Below are 17,649 nucleotides of genomic sequence, written 5' to 3' on the forward strand. Positions count from 1 at the left end.
CACCTTATAGTATTTGTGGAAACTTAATGATTATAACCTTAAAGGATCACTATAGGGTCAGGAACACAAACATGTATTCTTGACCCTATAGTGTTAACACCACCATCTAGCCCCCCTGGGACCCTCATGCCTCCATAAATATAGCAAAATCTTACTGTACTCAAGCCAGAAACTGTAACTCTGCATGCTGTTTGCCTAAAAAAAAAAAAACAAGCAGTCTGCTGACATCATCAGAAGTGGTAGCCTGATCCAATCACAATGCTTCCCCATAGGATTGGCTGAGACTGACAAGGAGGCAGATCAGGGGCAGAACCAGCATGAGTCAAACACAGCCATGGCCAATCAGCATCTGCTCATAGAGATGAATTGAATCAATTAATCTCTATGAGGAAAGTTCAGTGTCTGCATGCAGTGGGAGGAGATACTGAATGTTTGGATGCATTTTAGGCAGCCATGACCCAGGAAGGATCTCTAACAGTCATCTAAGGAGTAGCCAGTGAAGTTATCACTAGGCTGTAATTTAAACACTGCATTTTACAAAAAGCCTGAAGGTAATGATTCTACTTACCAGAACAAATTCAATAAGCTGTAGTTGTTCTGGTGGCTATAGTGTCCCTTTAAATGTTTCCTTCACTGCCAAGGGTTGTCTAGATCCAAGCAGCCTTTATTTTTATAGTACTTCCTGTGACATCAAAAATTTCCTGAATGAACTGAAAGCCAGAGGAGTAATGTCTGCAATTTCAGATTTGAAACCTTATTGGTAAATTTCATGTCACACAAGCTAGGGGTGCTATGGTTAAACTAGGATACATGTCACTGATTGAACATCCTTTTGCCACTGTCGATAATCCATGATTACTTTCCTGCTGTTGATGTTATCCATGTCACACCTTTTGAGTATTGCATTCAAAACAAAAATGTCTTGGGGGTGGTGGGGGGGAGGGGTAACAAGGACACATGGGGAATTTCTCTCAAAAACACTATAGCAGCTCAATTAGTGTGAGAGATGATCCCAAATATATTTAATTCAATAAACTATGTAAATAAATGTTTCCTTTACTGTGCTTAAGCATTATTTGAACACCTACTTTTTGCAGCTGGTTTTCTTGCGAATCTCTTCTTGGTATTTACATAGTTCCTCACTCACTCTGGCGATTTCTTTTAGTGCCTGAAACAATAGAAATATTTAAATTTCTATTACTTTTTTTTTTTTTTTAAATACAAAATATAGTGGATATTGCATAGTAAAGTAATAACTCACATCATTCAGGGTGTCATTGTCTGTTTTGGACATTTTGTGATCAAAGCAATTTTCATGCTCCAGTTTGTGATGGGGTAACTCCAGTATTGGCTCCTCACTTAGATTAGGATACACTTTTGACAGAGTCCTTGTACTTGGTTCCTTGTTGTTGTTGATTGCATTATACTGTTGAATGTGTTTTGTTGTGTGATTTTGTTCATTGGGTTCACCATAAACAAAAGGTGCTGAAAAAGGCAATGTTTTTCCCTTGATCTCCGTGTCCTCTTCATTCAGTTTGTTCTCCCTTCGAAGCTTCACCTCCTGATAAAGCTGTCAACAAAATAGGAAGTCACCAATATAGATGGTAATCCAGAATGTTATGAAAAAAAGATCTCGCACACAAAAATTCTCAGAACAGTGACTTTATTTTGAACCCTCCAGCAGCGTTTCAGCCTTAAAAAGGCTTGATAAAAAAACATTATTGGGCCAAAAACATTTCTGGAAGGTTCTGAATTAAGTTATTTTTATATGTATATACACAACCATATGCTATGTAAAGATTTCCCCATGACTGAACTGGTGGGTTAATTCCCAACACCTTATAATCTATCGGGACTGTCACTTGGCATAAAGTAGTTTTTCATGAGAGAGATCGTTTGTAATAAAAGATGGCTATAGATGAAATGGTTTTATCGCATACAATGTAATTTTTGACTTACTATTATATATGAGGATTAAGCATTGTTGCAAATTCTTTTCTTAAAAATATAAACTAAAATGTGATATTTGTGTTACTGTTTTTAAAATTCAAAAAAGAAAACACATGTTAAATACACAGGCAGATGAAAAATGTTGTGTAACTTCTTTATATGATTGTTCTTTAAAATGATCTTAGTCCGGGGCTTCTTTTCAGTTACATATGCTATAGAATTAAGAAGTATGTTATTCAAAACAAAACTAATACATTGTCTAATTTTACTTTTCAAGCTCTCATTTTTCAGTAATAGAATTTCTGTTAACCGTAATTAAATTTCCCTTTTTTATATATATAGTTATGCATGTTAGCAGCCACCTTATGAGACAATAGAAGCTGCTTCCAGCTGACAAAAATATTGTCACATGACATCTGTGTAAGAACAGTATACATTTACTGTATGTATCAAGATAAAAAAAACCATCAAGTTTTATTAGCCAGCCTATCTAAGTTTTAGTATGTACATTTTTGCCATGCATTACATAGTTACATAGGCTGAAAAGAGGCATGCGCCCATCAAGTTCAGCCTTCCTCACATCTTTTTTTTGCTGTTGATCCAAACATGCCTCTCTAGATTTTCTAATTTACACTTCTTGATATGTGTATGACTGTAGTAAGTGTGCATGCTTTGTTAAGCGAAATTAAATCGAATAATATGAATCCTGAAAATAGCTTGTATGATCATTGGTATTTACTAAAGTGTGTCCACTAAATTCTGATGAAGATGATTGGGGAGGTTGATTTAAGATAGCCCCTACTCACACATTTTTACTATCTAAATTGGGTAAAATCACCAACAATCTTACTTAAAAATGTAACTCAAGCTGATCTTGCCTTCCTTGCCCTCGCCAAACAGTCAAACTTTTCCTTTCTCATTAGTTCATTCTCCCGCAATCCCAGGCATCTCCTTGACACCTTTAATTCTCTTCTTTGCCCTGATGTGGCCACCCCCCAAACTAACCTTAGAGCCGATAGCTTTGCATGCTACTTTACCGACAAGATTGAACAGCTATGGAAATAATTTCCCCCACCTTGCCGTTCTATTTCTCAACCACACGTAGATCATGCCTTTCCTACCCTTCAGACTTTCCTCCGGCTACTGAACAAGAGGTGGCTGCACTTCTCCTTTCCTCTCTCCCCACCACTTGCCTGCTCGATCCTGTCCCATCTCACATTATCAGATCTCTCTCCCCTTTGTCTTGTGCCTTCCTCAAAGCTTCTGGAAAGACTTGTCTTTCCCCGTGTGTCTCACTTCCTCAATTCCAACTCTCTCCTTGACCCTCTTCAATCTGGCTTCCACCCTCTCCACTCTACTGAGACTGCTCTTATCAAAGTTACTAACGACCTAATCACAGCTAAATCCAAAGGCCACTACTCCATACTAATACTTCTTGACCTCTCTGCTGCCTTTGACACCGTTGATCATGCTCTCCTTCTTCAAACTTTTCAATCACTCTGTCTCTGTGACTCTGTCCTCTCGTGGTTTTCCTGCAGTGTCTCCTTTTCTAATGATACCTCCTCCCCTTGTCCTGTCTCGGTCGGAGTCCCCCAAGGCTCTGTCCTTGGTCCCCTTCTATTTTCTCTTTATACTGTCTCTCTTGAAAAACGTATTACTTCTTTTAGATTCCACTACCACCTTTACGCTGATGACCTCCAGATATATCTCTCCTCCCTGGACCTCTCCCCTGCCGTCCTGCAACGTGTCACTGCTTGCCTTTCTTCCATCTCCTCCTGCTTTCTGAAACTCAATTTCTCTAAAACCGATCTCCTTGTCTTTCCTCCTTCTAATACTGATCCTCCTCTTTTGCTCTCCTTTCAAGTTAGTGGTATCCACATAAGTCCATCCTTGCAAGCGCACTGTCTTGACATCATACTTGACTCTGGCCTTATCCTGTAAATTCCATCTTAAAAACATAGCCCGTATCCGGCACTTTCTTACGTATTGTGACCCTCTCTTGATTGGTCTTCCCAAAAGCCGCATTGTCCCTGTAAAGTCTGTAATGAATGCTGCCGCCAGACTGATTTTCCTCTCAAGTCGGTCCTCCAACACCTCACCCCTCTGTAAGTCCTTACATTGGCTTCCTGTATCCTATAGGAGTCAATTCAAAGTGCTAACCCATACCTATAAAGCACTGAACAATTCTAGCCCCTCTTATATCTCTTCACAGATCCATAGGTATGCCCATTCTCGGTCTCTCCACTCTGCCTGTTACCTTCTCCTGTCCGCTCCTCTCACAACTCATGCTTGCAGGACTTCTCGCAGGTGGCTCCCTTCCTATGGAATAGCCTGCCTACCGCCATCAGACTCTCCCCTAATCTTCAATTGTTTACGAAGTGCCTTAAAACCAATCTCTTTAGGAAAATGTATGGCCTCTCAGAGTAACCTCTACCTTACATACATGTCTCTTGCTCTCTCCTAAAGGGCAGCACTCTACTCTCTCCTCCTCTTATAATATTGTAAAGCGCCATGGAATCTGTTGGCGCTATATAAATGGCGATAATAATAATAATCTGATCTATCCTTTGTAGTGTGTCTTGAGGCTGGTTGACTATTCATTTATGTTTCTTTAGACTGACTTCTCAAGTGAATTTTTAAGGAGCAATCATCTGTCTGCCTCAGGAGTTCCAGAAAAAAAAAATGTTAGGTAATCCTTCAACTCCTGCATTGATTGCAACTGTGCAGACAACATAACTTCTGATATCAGTAGACTATCAGAAGCTACACAGCTTTGTGTCATGGAATGTAGGCATTTCTAAATCCCACTATTTTGACTTAAATACGATGGCTGCGATCTATCCGTATATAATACCAGAATGAACCAAAATGCTAATTCAATTGCTAGGAGCTAGATTCTTGCAACTCTTACCTTACATACCTGGCTCTAGTCTTACCACTGACTCCCCAAAAATTCCAGATGAAAGTTCAATGTGCTAATCCAGGCATTTAGATCATTAACAAACACTGTACAACCACTTTGCTTTTCTCTTCCTATAATCTCCCAACAACATTGCTCTGACGTTTACTCCAACCAGTCTTCTCTCAACAGTTACACTTACATTCCACAGATTATTAATGAGCAAGCAATACAATTCTGTGATTACTTGGGTATCCAGAAAGTATTTTAGGTATACTTTCTGGTTACCCAACTAATCACAGAATTGTATTGCTTGCTCATTAATAATTAACCATAACGGGGGGCGGGGCCGGACCGCCATGCTGGACGGTCACAGGGTAAATCAGCTCCTGCAAACCACCAACAAATAAGCCTATAACCCAAGCATTTCAGGGAATAGAACCACCACCAACCGCGACCCACCAAGTGCAGGGGGCACCGGATCCGAGGCGAGGCTTGCTCTCCCGGTTTTAGTCCCTCGGAGGGGAGGTCCTCGCGGTCCCAAGCGGGACCTTCCCGGCGGTGAGTGGAGTGGACGGCCGCTGCTCCACTATCCTGTCTGAAGGGGCCCAGCAGACACACAGAACCTTGGCGAACCCGGCCCTGTTCCCCCCCCTCTGGACCGGTGGGGGTAATCCCGGTCCACAACCTGCAGCCACACTTACCCACCAAAGCACAACTAAGGCCCTGAGACTTCACCGCCTAAGGCCTGCATCCAAGATGGCGGAGGCCATAAACGCGGGAACCGAAAAATGAGCTCCCCCCGCACACATCTTGCACGAGGCAGCCCACCGGTTTAAGCAGGCTCGACCCATTAAGCCACATGAAACACACAAGACACACAGAGCCTCAACAGGACACTCACCTCCTGAGCCCCCGCGGTCTCGGCTTCCCACAAGCTCAAATGCAGGGGGTTACCCTGCGCAGATCGGGCTGAGCTCATGCGACGACCACAAGCCAGCTGAATAATCCACAATGAAGGAGCTCTGCCTGGCCCCTGCGGGGCACCGTCTGAAAGGTGACCGGGACTGCAGCTCTGATATGGTGCCTGTACAGCAAGCTATACGCGACCCAACAACCACGGAAGCTGGCATCCACAGCTCGCCTGAATCACGGCCTGCAGGTCTCAACCCCTCGACTGGCGCAAGTTCTCAGACAGGTACCGTACCCACGCTTGAAAAGGCAGCCCCTTGCCCGGGACCCCCTGGACTCAAAACAGATCTAGAACACAACATACGCTGAATCTACAGGAAAAAGTGCTGTTAACTATTGCTATACAAGTGCTATGTGTTGTACTACTAGCCAGTTCTTTCTCTTGTGGCAACACGGACTGGTTTTGTGACTCACAGATATACTGTTGAATTATATCCATGGTTAACAATGTGATATGCAGGGCAGCACAAATAGCATCCTAGCATAAATTACAAGCGCACCATATTCGTCTATCTTGCTGTCAGTAAACATAAAAAGGGCAGTAAACTTGACAAGTTAGGTTCCAGCTACATTTTACCATTATCAATAATGTATCGTAGAATGTCTCAGCAAACCTGTTTACCCTAACTATAAAAAGTGATGTTGTGTAACCGTTAACTCACATAGACCTTCAGATACCTACTGTGATTACAGCGATTGATAACACTATTGAAAAGCTATCTTATAATCTAAAATATGCCTAAATAGCATGATTTAAGCCTGTTCATAAATATAAAAATAGTGCATTGTACTACCATACCCTAATGCTTCCATGTTATACACGCTTTGTTTTGAAATATGCATGTGGATTGCCTTTGGGGTACCACGTGCCTGAATGTTACCACCATATGCACTGCAAAAATAAAGAATAAAAAAAAAAAAAAAAAAATTATTAACCATAACAATTCATCAAAGTTACAAAACTTCCTATTAAATCTCCTCTTTCCATTTCATTCCATCTCTCCAAGGAATCTTATCTCAAAATCCGATCCCCTCTTTCCAGTGCAGTCCCCTGTCTTTTTTGAGTCACCTCATATCCAAGCGGAATTCTCACAAATGCATCTCAATACCTTTGAGCCAGTAAGCATTTAATTAAGGCATATTCTTTGTAATGTTCTCAAATATGCTTATGTTCGGGAACATACAATGATGCCATACCACATACCAAACAGTGTGCAACATTCTTCTATTGTGCAGAGGAATGGAACTTGCTGGTGACAACAACATTGTAATAATTGTACTTTTTCTAAAATTGTATACCCACTGTACCTCTTCTATCTTCCTCTGCATTATCTTCCACTGGCTTTCCCATTCTCTTCTTTCACTATCAAATCGTTCCATTAATTCCATCTTTTCAACTTTCCAGTTCCTTTCATTATTCTCTATCTGTCTTCTCAGCTCCATGGCTGCAGAGTGAGTGTCTTCCAGTAATCGTTTTTGCACCTCTCTCTCTTTCCTCTGGTCTTTATGGATGATAGGCGTTGTTTTATTTGTGCATATCTTGGCAGAATTGGCTCCTGGCTATGAATGAGATTGTGTGAGGAAAAAAGAAAGAAAAATAACAACTCTGATGCTTACAAGGTCATTATAAATTTTTTTTTCCAATTAATAAAAATGCCTGGAATTTTACATGATGACATAAATACAATTACGGTATTTAACAATTTTAAGTTCAGTTGATCAAACATTTTATATTGTTTGTCAGATATATGGAATACATCTGTTAGAGCATTATGCAGAATAATTTGTGCAGCACTGAATGACGACCACTAGAGGTTTTACTAGGCAGTAATGCAAAAACTGTTTTATAGTTTACATTAAAAAGCCTGCAGGGACATACTATACACACCCATTAAGCGGTAGTTGGTCTGGTGACTATTGTGCCCCTTTAAGTATAGGTCAATCTCAGTACCAGGAAATGATGTGGAAAGTGTGCATTAACAGAACTATTGCCACTTTTAGTTTCCTTAGGTGTGGCTTTTGTTGTCAACTATGCCGTTCTTGCCTGTACAGTCCCAGCAAGCTGGAGTCTGTCCCGGCAATTTACTCTCCCGGAACAGTCCCGGCAACTTGCTGGCCATGTGCTTTTATTATATTCCCTCGGACTGTAACAGCTTGTTACAGTCCGAGGGAATTCAGGAAAGTGGTGCTGGGAGATGCTGGGGGCTGCATTGAGGGGCTGCTGGGGGACGGAGGGAGCACTGATAGTCTCCCTTCCGATTTCTCAGCAGCTCCCCCGGCACACAGGCTGCTGCTCCGCCTCGTGGACATAGTCTCCTTCCCCATGATGCAAGCTCCACAAACGTCTGCAAGCCCCGCCTCCCACAAGCTCTGCCCCCCACCGGAAATGGCTACCTGACCTCCCATCAACAGTCTCCAGTGCCAGGTAGGCCTAAAATACTTCTGTGTGTGGTGATTTGTGTCAGGGGTGCTGTGTGTGTGTGGTGCTATGTGTGTGTGAGGGGTGCTGTGTGTGTTGGCGGTGCTGTGTGTGTGAGGAATGCTAAGTGTATGTGAGGGGTGCTGAGTGTGTGTGAGGGGTGCTGAGAGTGTGTGTGTCAGAGGTGCTGTGTGAGGGTGTTATGTGTGTGAGAGGTGCTTTGTGTCAGGGATGCTGTGCGTGTGTAAGGGGTGCTCTGCCCTGTTGATCCGGTGATGGTGAGTTGTGTATAGCCTGCAGGTCCTCTGGCTCCAGGCGTTCTTCACTCAGAATGCTGTGTCGGAGTGTTGCCATGGTAACACGCGGCAATTCTTGGCACAGCATGCTCATGGGAGTGCACTGCTTTAAAATTACCATCTCAATTCTCTGCAGTTCTCTCTTTATCGAGTAAACCTTTATAACACCATGTTCCCTTTATTGAGTAGACCCTGTAATCTGATAAGTAGGCAGAGATTAATGATGTGGGTAATGCATGTGTGGGCAGAGCTTTGCGGTAGTGGGTGTGGTAAATATTCAAGGTAGTAATTGATAGTTGTGCTGCAACGTGTCCCTGGAAAAAAATTCACATTTTGGCAACTATGATTTTGTTATGTCAAGTTCATGCAACAGCCAGTACTTCCAGTACTTCCTGCCTATTGGAATAATTTTGAGAGTACTTAACCATATCACTGCATTCTGTTATACAGGGCAAAACTACAGTCAAATAACCTGTCTGTTGCTCAATAAGCAAGAATGTATTTGATATTACGTGCTTGATTCTGTTTTGGAACATTTTATTTTATTCAGCAATGACTTTCATGAGTAATATTTATATTTTCAAGCATTATAAGCAATTAGATTAATAGAATGCACATATAATGTCTGAAGATCATTACCCAAGGTATGGGTGGCACATTTATTTAAAAAATTGTAGGTCATATTTGTTTATATTATACGATCTGCCTGTTATTTTTTCAAAACCCTTAATTCATGGGGATGAATGAATTACACTTAGAATAATTACTGACTTGGTGAAAATTACAGTCCGCACCCTCTAGAAGCACAATTTAGGATGGCATAGCAGCTATGAAGGGCACCCAAGACATGCTCTCCTTCACCACAGATACGTGTATAGTAGCCAGAGAAAAAAAGAGACTTACTCTTCATCTGCCACACTCACCATCTCTTGCTGTAACGTTTTAAAAAGCAAAGGAAACAGTTCAAAAGAAAAGGAAAAAAAACTGCTTGCACCCTTTGCCGTGTGTCTAGAGCCAACAAACTGTTTAGTGGCCAAGAATGCATACATTTCATATATGACCCCATTTGTCAATGCAACAATCACACATGTGGGACCTTCTCCTGAACATCTGTAATATGCATGACTTCATGTCTCCCTTCTTTACTTCATTAGCTGTGCTCTAGGGACCTCGTTACAATATTTACGAATATTACATAACATAATCTATAACATTGTTACGATGATTACAATACTCACATTAATATATATTACTACATAATTAATTTCAATTCATAGCTTGCTATTAAAGCATACTGCTTATTGAACCCTTTGTAAATTGTGGTTGAAAGGACACTAGGCACTGTAACTGCTTTATTTCATTGAAGTGGTTATAGTGTCAGAAGACCCCTGGCGCTGTCCTTTTATTCAATGTTAAACCATGTTTAATGTTAGATGTTAGTTTCCAGCAGCCCATCCCCCTGTGCTTTGGCTTTAGCTGAGAATGTCTGCTTAATACTTTCAGCATGTCCCAGCCATCATTGCTGTTATGAATCTGTATGGTTAGAAGGAAGTGTGTTATCTCTGCCTTCACAGCCTTACCTCCGGTAGAGGCCAGGGACCCTTATTCAGTAATAAACTGCTAGTAAATGTTGAAACACTGAATGTAGGGACAGTGCCAGGGGACACCAGGCAATATAGATAATTAAAATTTACATCGTGCCTACAAAAATAACTGCAGTACATATGCTAGAAAGAATAGATACGTCTGCTAAATACATTTTTAGTGATGCAATATAGACCCCATGCTATGGTTTAGTACAAGCATGTCAAACATGCAGCCCATGGGCCACATGCGGCCCACAATGAATATTTTTACGGCCCGCCTGCCCTGGGGCCGCTTTCTGCTGTGGCTGCGACCAGCAGCAAGACAGGAAAAATATTTCCTGATACTTGCTCTCCCGGCCACAAGAGGGCAGAGTGGTTGTCTGTCTGCAGAGCAGACCAGAGCAGCCACTCCCCCTTCCCTCCTGCTCGCAGTGCCAGAAGGAGCATCTAGCCTGCTTCAGCAGGGCTGGAGCTGAAGAACGGACAGCTGTCAGGATTATATTGATCCAGCACGCAGAATAGTATCACTCCCTAGAACTAAGGGTAACGTCTTACCGGGCATTAGAATAGTCAGAAAACTAGCCGAGGTCAGGGACACAGAACGATACACAGCGATAAGGAAAAGTCAAAAGTCAAGTGTACCAGAAATCAGGGAAGTCAAAACGAAGCCAAAGTCAAAAACCAGAAAAACACGATGAGGAACACACTCTCGGATAACCATCTAGAGGAAACCACCACAGGGCAATGAGCTAAGGGAATACGAGACTTTAAATAACCCCTTTGCATATTCAATTGGCTGTACCTAGCCTTTGACCCCAAAACGCGCGTGTTCGTCTTTTGCGCGACGTCACATGCACGTCAACGTCCTCTTTACCGTGGATGGACATGGGGCAATTAAATTGTGTGAGTCCGCAGCGGCCAGCGGCCACCGACAAGTCGCAAAAGCCAGTCATGATAGTAGAAGACCACCGAGCAGCACTCCTTTCTATCTTCGGAAGGTAATTATCTCAGTTTTTGTCACACGGAGACAAGGAATACGTGACAACAGCAAATCGTAAGGTAGGAGAACAGGGGCTTGGGGAAAGGGGGCAGTGTATTTATTTGGGGGAGGGAGGTGGCCTGTGTATTAATTTGAGGAAGGCGGCCAGTGTATTAGAGTGGTGATGGCGGGGGGAAGCAGTGTATTAATTTAAGAGAGGAAAGGGACAGTGTATTAACTTGGGGGAGGGAGGATCCAGTGTTTTAAATTGGGGAGGGGTGACAGTGTATTAATGGGAGGGGGGGCAGTCTCTTGAATTAGAGCGGAGGGAAAAGGGGCAGTGTATTAGATTAAGGGGCAATGTATTAGATTGGGTGAAGTGGGCAGTGTATAACAGTGGAGGGGCAATGTATTGGATTTGTGGGCAGTGTATTAGAATGGGAAGAGGGGCAGTGTGTTAAATTGGGTCTGCATGGAGGTGCTGAACACTCCCCATAGAGATGCTGTTTGGCCGTGCAGCTTTTTGCCACACATGCACAATAGCCTCCAGTATTGGTTTGGCTGAGATCATCAAGTTTGATGATCTCAGCCAAAGTGAAGAACACACTCATAGAACTTAAAAATAAAGAAGATAACGTAATTTGTTTTTGACAGATGTGCAACAGCATACATTCACCACTTCAGTCCCATTACCAAACATTTCTTAATATGTCAAGGTAGTTTATCTGAAACATTGGTTATATGCAAATGCACATTTCATTAAAATAAAATAGCTCTTTTTTGTTTACTTTAAAGCCCTACAAGTGTGAGGACGTCAAGTGTCAGTTAGGAAATTTATTGTTATACTGTACTTTTTGAAATAAACCTATGTTTCTATGAAAACTGACGTTTTTATTTTTTTGCGACCCACATAAACGTAAACCTTGTTTATTTGGCCCGTCTTAGTCTTTGAGTTTGACATGCTTGGTTTAGTACATAGTCAGGGACCCACATATTTGTCCAATATTTAAGTCCCAGACTTATCTCAGGCAGAAAATAATGACAAAAGAGAGAGTTGCCTCTGCTCCGACCTTGTTAAATAATAGACAGCCCATACATTCACTTTGCAAGACAGGGGAAATGGATCTATGCTCCATCAAAGTACATGAAGACTGACATTGTATCATCAGAGTTGTAGCTTTACAACTGTTAGGACTTACGTTTTGGGCACCTGCCTTTTATAATTCTACAGAATAAGTCTGTTTTTATCTCCCACGTGACTCTCCTCCACCAAGTCATTACATTTACAGGTTATTTTCAGCTCTATACTAATACAAAAAGAGAAGTCCTGCGCTTAAGCAGCAAGGACTACAACACACATCAGCCCCAATATATAGTAAAAACCAAAGAAAAGAAAATGTTACTTGCGCTTTCTCCTTAATCCCTATGTATATTTAGACAAATGGAGGTCATTTGTCTAAATATACATAGGGATTAAGGAGAAAGCGCAAGTAACATTTTCTTTTCTTTGGTTTTTACTATATATTGGGGCTGATGTGTGTTGTAGTCCTTGCTGCTTAAGCGCAGGACTTCTCTTTTTGTATTTGTATTTACTTAGTATCACACAGCCTGGTTACAATGCTGCTACCCATCCCATGTGTTCCCTATTAAGGGTTAATAAGTAAAGGGGTGTATATAAAAAAATACCCCTTTCTGTCTCATTAGAGATATCTTTGCCAGAAGCTCAAGGAAGCAGGCTGAAGGGTCAGTGTTAGGATCAGCTCTATACTAAACAAATGTATATCATCTGACTTCCAATATATAAGTGTTATCATATTACATTTGTATTTAAATACCTGGGAGGCGTGATGCTGAAGTTCTCTTCTTTCAAGTTCCCACCCACATCGATCACTTAGAAATTGTAGCAGAAAGTCAGTCCATTTCTTTTCTTCTTTTCTTTGTTCCGTCTGAATTACTTCCAAGACAGTCTTCAGCTCCAGCAAGATCCCTTTGTTTTCACCTGCCTGCAACACACAAACTCTTATGTGATGGACTATCACAACACATACAATGAAAGTACACAGAATTTCTAAGATGGAATAAATCTCTCCACACTTTTGGCTAAGCCAAGTTCTTGGCTTTTACATATAAAACATCCACCGCAAGACAAGCCAGTACTTTCAGAACAAATGCCACTGCTATAAGTCAGCGTGATGTTTTAAATAAAACTGCATCATAGAGATAATATGTAATCACATGATGCCTGTGAGATTTGAATCAGAATATTCTAGCTAGTAGATCTCCTCTTATCCAAGAGTATAATAAAACATTGTTTGTTTTCACACAGCTCTACCATGACATAACACATACAGCCCCTTTACGGGAGGAGTTATATAATGCAGTGTTATTCCATGTAACCAAACATAGATCCCCATCAATTGTTTGAACCCCTTAAGGTCCTTTCTTAAGGCTTTGTACATGATCACATCTTAAATTATAGAAATGAAAAGCAAGTTCCTCTATAATTTATCTTAGGTAAATGCAAAATTTAACCAAAGCTCCTGCACACCATGGCAGCATGTGATTCTTAATTCCTATAGGAATTTGCCCAAAGGTAGATCCCCTGATGTTGGACTATGACTGCCATGATGACACATTAAAACTGGCAGCAGATTACTAGAGGCCAGCAACAACAATTAAAATAATTATCTCTCTAAATAATTAGTTTACCAATGAACTGACCAATTCCATGTTGTCATTGCAATCTACGCTATACATACTCTTTCTTGCCAGTCCTCATAACTTTCCCTTTAGCAGCTGTGCAGAGGCCAGTTGATCAATATGTACCACATTCTCTATGCTTCAGTGGTACTCTAGAGGTTAACATCTGAAAGGAGTGGCCCTTTGATTGTGTTGTTTCAGCCCTCAGCTACTCTGCAGCTTCAGAACAATACATAGAATTTAAGCAAAATCCCAGAGATTTGCTGATGTATTCCTTTGAAATGCAAAATCTACAACTGATAATGTTCCTCAGACCTCAATAATAAGAAACATAACTCAATATGGTCTTAGAAAAGATTTGGTGAGCGTTCAGAATGCACATCTGTCAATGATTCATCTGATGATCTTTGGAAAGTAAATCTGCTTCTTGTGCCAATTAAATATATTCAGTCCCTCACACCAAATTATTTTGCTGTAACTAATATTAACGTAAATTATTAATGGCAACTTCATTTGCATTGTTCTAATGTATTACAATTCTTGTCATTTTTACATCACACCGTCTTTTTTTTATACTTTTCAAAAACAATAAATGATGGTAACTGGTTTCTTCTACAATCTTTAGCAACGGCCAAACACACGTACTCTGATGGACTGTACGTCGACATACACGTCTCTTGGGTGGCAGCATTGGCTGTAGAATTCATTAGCCCAATTATATGAACAAAACCAAAACAAAGTTACCTGCACACTATCAGATAGTTAACTGCTAACTTTTTTTTAATATAGAAATACTGTAAAACCTGATACCTATTGTTTTAAAGTTTACAACAATACATTACTTTAATTTCAGCTTGGGCATATAACCTCAAATCTTTGAACAGAGATAATAACATAATTCATCCATCCATCCATCGTGTGTATTCATTGCTTCTAATGCTGCCAGACTTTTCTCTAGACCCCAAATGCAGCCAGACTGAATTTACTTCTGTTTGTGGCTGTCAAATATTGTTTTTTGTTTTTTTTTAGGTTTGTGACACTGGCTTACAGTGAGACTGCTGTGACATGTTGAAGAGTAATTAATTAAACATTTTGTAAAATACAAATACTGCAAATGCATTGTGGTGTGCTATATAGCACTGAATGCATTGAGTAATTAGCTATTAAATAACAACATGTGCAAAAAGGTTTCAAAATAAAATGTATATTGCAAAAGCCAAGTACTTTGTTCTCTCATTTACCTATTGTATACATAAATAGAAAGAGAATTGTTTAATATTTTACAATGATACATTAATTTAATTAAAGCCTGGAATTCTAAACGTTTCCACTGATGAACAGGCACATAGAGAATAAATATGTTCTTTGTGTTATTTTTATGTTAGTGCTGTAATAAGGGCCTGTTTATTACATTAAAAAACTAATACACTGTGTCTCAGAAACAATCTGAATATCTGCAGCCATTATTTTCTTAGTGACTGACAGTTTATGCTTCTAATTTGTCCACATGCAAGCAAAAAGATGTCTTATATGGCAAATATCCAAGTTTAGACTTACCGTATTTAAAAATTATATAATTTAATTTTAAAAAAGTGAACTCTTAAAATAATAATTTATTCATACTAAAATTCACTGAATTGAAAACAGGACTGTACAATTTAGGCAAAAATAGCAATGAAAAAATAGGCTAAAATAATGGAAAAAATATATACATTATAGCTATAATCACAACTTGCCTATATTTGCGTACATTTTGCAATTCGGTTTTCAGTTCTCTAAAATTTAGTGTTTTGTGAAAAAAACAGAACCTTAATTTTTAATATCTTTTTTATATATGAGATTTTACCATTCCTTCTAAAAAAAATTGCCATAAAATGAAGTGTGTTTTTACTACCACAGATAATAACAATAATAACAAACATGTCAGAAACTCACTTTTTGCCCCAAAAATGCAATTAATCATTTTAATACCAAATATTTGCGCAAACACTCAAGTCAGGATGCTTTAGTCCAGTGTGGTGATTTTTTTTTACATAGCTCTGTAACAAATTCACTACACTGGAGTAAAATACCTGAGATTGTATTCATGGCTGTTTTGTCCAGTATAGCAGGACTGGTCCAGTACTTTAATTGAAGTTTAATTTTATGGTACAAACGATGTCCTGCCTGCCAGAGACTGGAGGGAGTTACACTCCCAGGCAGTAGATGATATTTGTTTTTCTGCAGGCAATAGTATGTTGGATAAAGAGCTGGGCAGATAGAATTGCGCTATCTCCATAGCTACTATCCTGGCACATCAGGCAACATTAAAGCTGACCGCAGTAGATTACAGCTGCTGTCTTTGAATGTAACTCCCACTAATCTTGGGCATGCAGGTACATGTATATCCTGTTACTACACTGGGATTAGAGGCCACTGCACTAAACATTGTCAGTCATATTGTGCATTGTGGATAAAACTGCACGTCTGATGTCACTCACCAAACAGTACTGAATTTGAAAACACAATATATTATATTTAGTACACACAAGGTTTGCAACCCATTCCATAGTCCAATGGATTAGAATAATTTCTGCATATATCACAATAATTGTAAACATCACATTATGCATGGTGTTCTTAGTATCTATTGGTTCTGATATGTATATGCACACAGTTGGATGTCACACTTTATCTTTGCACCATTTTCACACGCCACCCAATAATATGACATACATCCAATAACCCTCTATAGACCCAAAATTCAGCCAATTTACTTTTATCTCAGTGATTTCTTTCAATAGTAGTTCTTTCTCCTTTGCCCATATTTCTCGTTCTTTCTCATGGAACGTCTTCACTTTTTCCAATTTTCTCTTTAAGCGCAAGTGCTGCTTGTAAAACCCATATTTGTCATCTCTTTGGGTGTCTCCTTTTGTGGCCTCTGAGCTGGGTGTGATATTATTGGAAGGGCTCCGGCTCCTGTCTCTGTCCCTCACCTTACTGATGGTGTCAGAGAAGTTCCAAGACTCATACCTGCATCTGTGTCCATGGCAATGACAAAATTGTGGCTGGTCCCCATTCCACATACTCTGGCCAAAAATAACAGGTGGAAATTCGAGCTACTCTAGCCCTCTTTCTGTCACCTTCCTTTTCTCTATGTGGAAATACCCATCAACAGTGCCAGCCATCAGTTCATCATGAGTCATTGGCATCAGTCCTTTGCTTGTGCATGTGATATATCCTATTTCCCTTTCAAGGTCACCAAAACGCTGTCATCTACACTAGTTTACATAATTGACAATCTTTGCCCAAACGTCTCTGTTTACAGATTGAAGCGTTCCAACTCCAGTCCACAATCACAGCTTTCTAACTACCACATGCAAGAATGCAGAATAAAAATCTATGTGAGCAGAGCAGTTCCTAAACCCGATATACCACTGACGTCAGGGTAGGGTTGTTATTTTTAACAAGGTAGACTTTACGGCATGTCTTTCTGGGTGAATATAAAAATACTCACATGCGCAACCAATACATTATATTTTTTCCACTGTTGACAACAATCTGTTTTTATCATACAGTATCTAAGCTCAGTGAGACTTTTATTGACGGGTTATCTCAGTAAAGAACAAGTAGGAGTTCTATGATAACATGTTGGAGTCATAATAGTTACAGCAGCACTTGTCAATAATAGCTTGCTAATAAATCATAGCCTCAACCACCTCCTGAACAGCTGAAATGTCACTTTGAGATCACAACACAAGCTTCCGACTGCAGAATTACATTTCATCTAGGCTAGCCATTCCAACACATATACACACACAAAAATGTTTTTTATTGCACTTACTGAGTATTGGACAGTAAACATCAAA

At 40.1% G+C, this 17,649-nt stretch overlaps 1 protein-coding gene across 5 annotated transcripts in view; it reads right to left on the reverse strand.

Annotated features, from left to right (window-relative positions):
• MTCL3 (MTCL family member 3) overlaps window positions 1–17,649 on the reverse strand; it is a 65,962-nt gene that overhangs the window by 15,784 nt on the left and 32,529 nt on the right. For 2 of the 5 annotated variants that reach the window (XM_063443167.1, XM_063443168.1), the window contains exons 1-5: window positions 16,558–17,148; window positions 12,937–13,104; window positions 7,130–7,381; window positions 1,262–1,570; window positions 1,089–1,168 (exon numbers count right to left, since the gene is read on the reverse strand). In XM_063443167.1, coding sequence (XP_063299237.1) covers window positions 1,089–1,168; window positions 1,262–1,570; window positions 7,130–7,381; window positions 12,937–13,104; window positions 16,558–16,866 — 1,118 coding nt within the window. In that variant the 5' untranslated portion in view covers window positions 16,867–17,148. Of the gene's footprint in view, window positions 1–1,088; window positions 1,169–1,261; window positions 1,571–7,129; window positions 7,382–12,936; window positions 13,105–16,557; window positions 17,149–17,649 lie in introns of those variants that run through there. The other 3 variants (XM_063443171.1, XM_063443169.1, XM_063443170.1) reach the window with 3 other exon arrangements.

The sequence above is a fragment of the Pelobates fuscus genome, chromosome 2, assembly GCF_036172605.1.
Source record: "Pelobates fuscus isolate aPelFus1 chromosome 2, aPelFus1.pri, whole genome shotgun sequence".
NCBI lineage: Eukaryota > Metazoa > Chordata > Amphibia > Anura > Pelobatidae > Pelobates > Pelobates fuscus.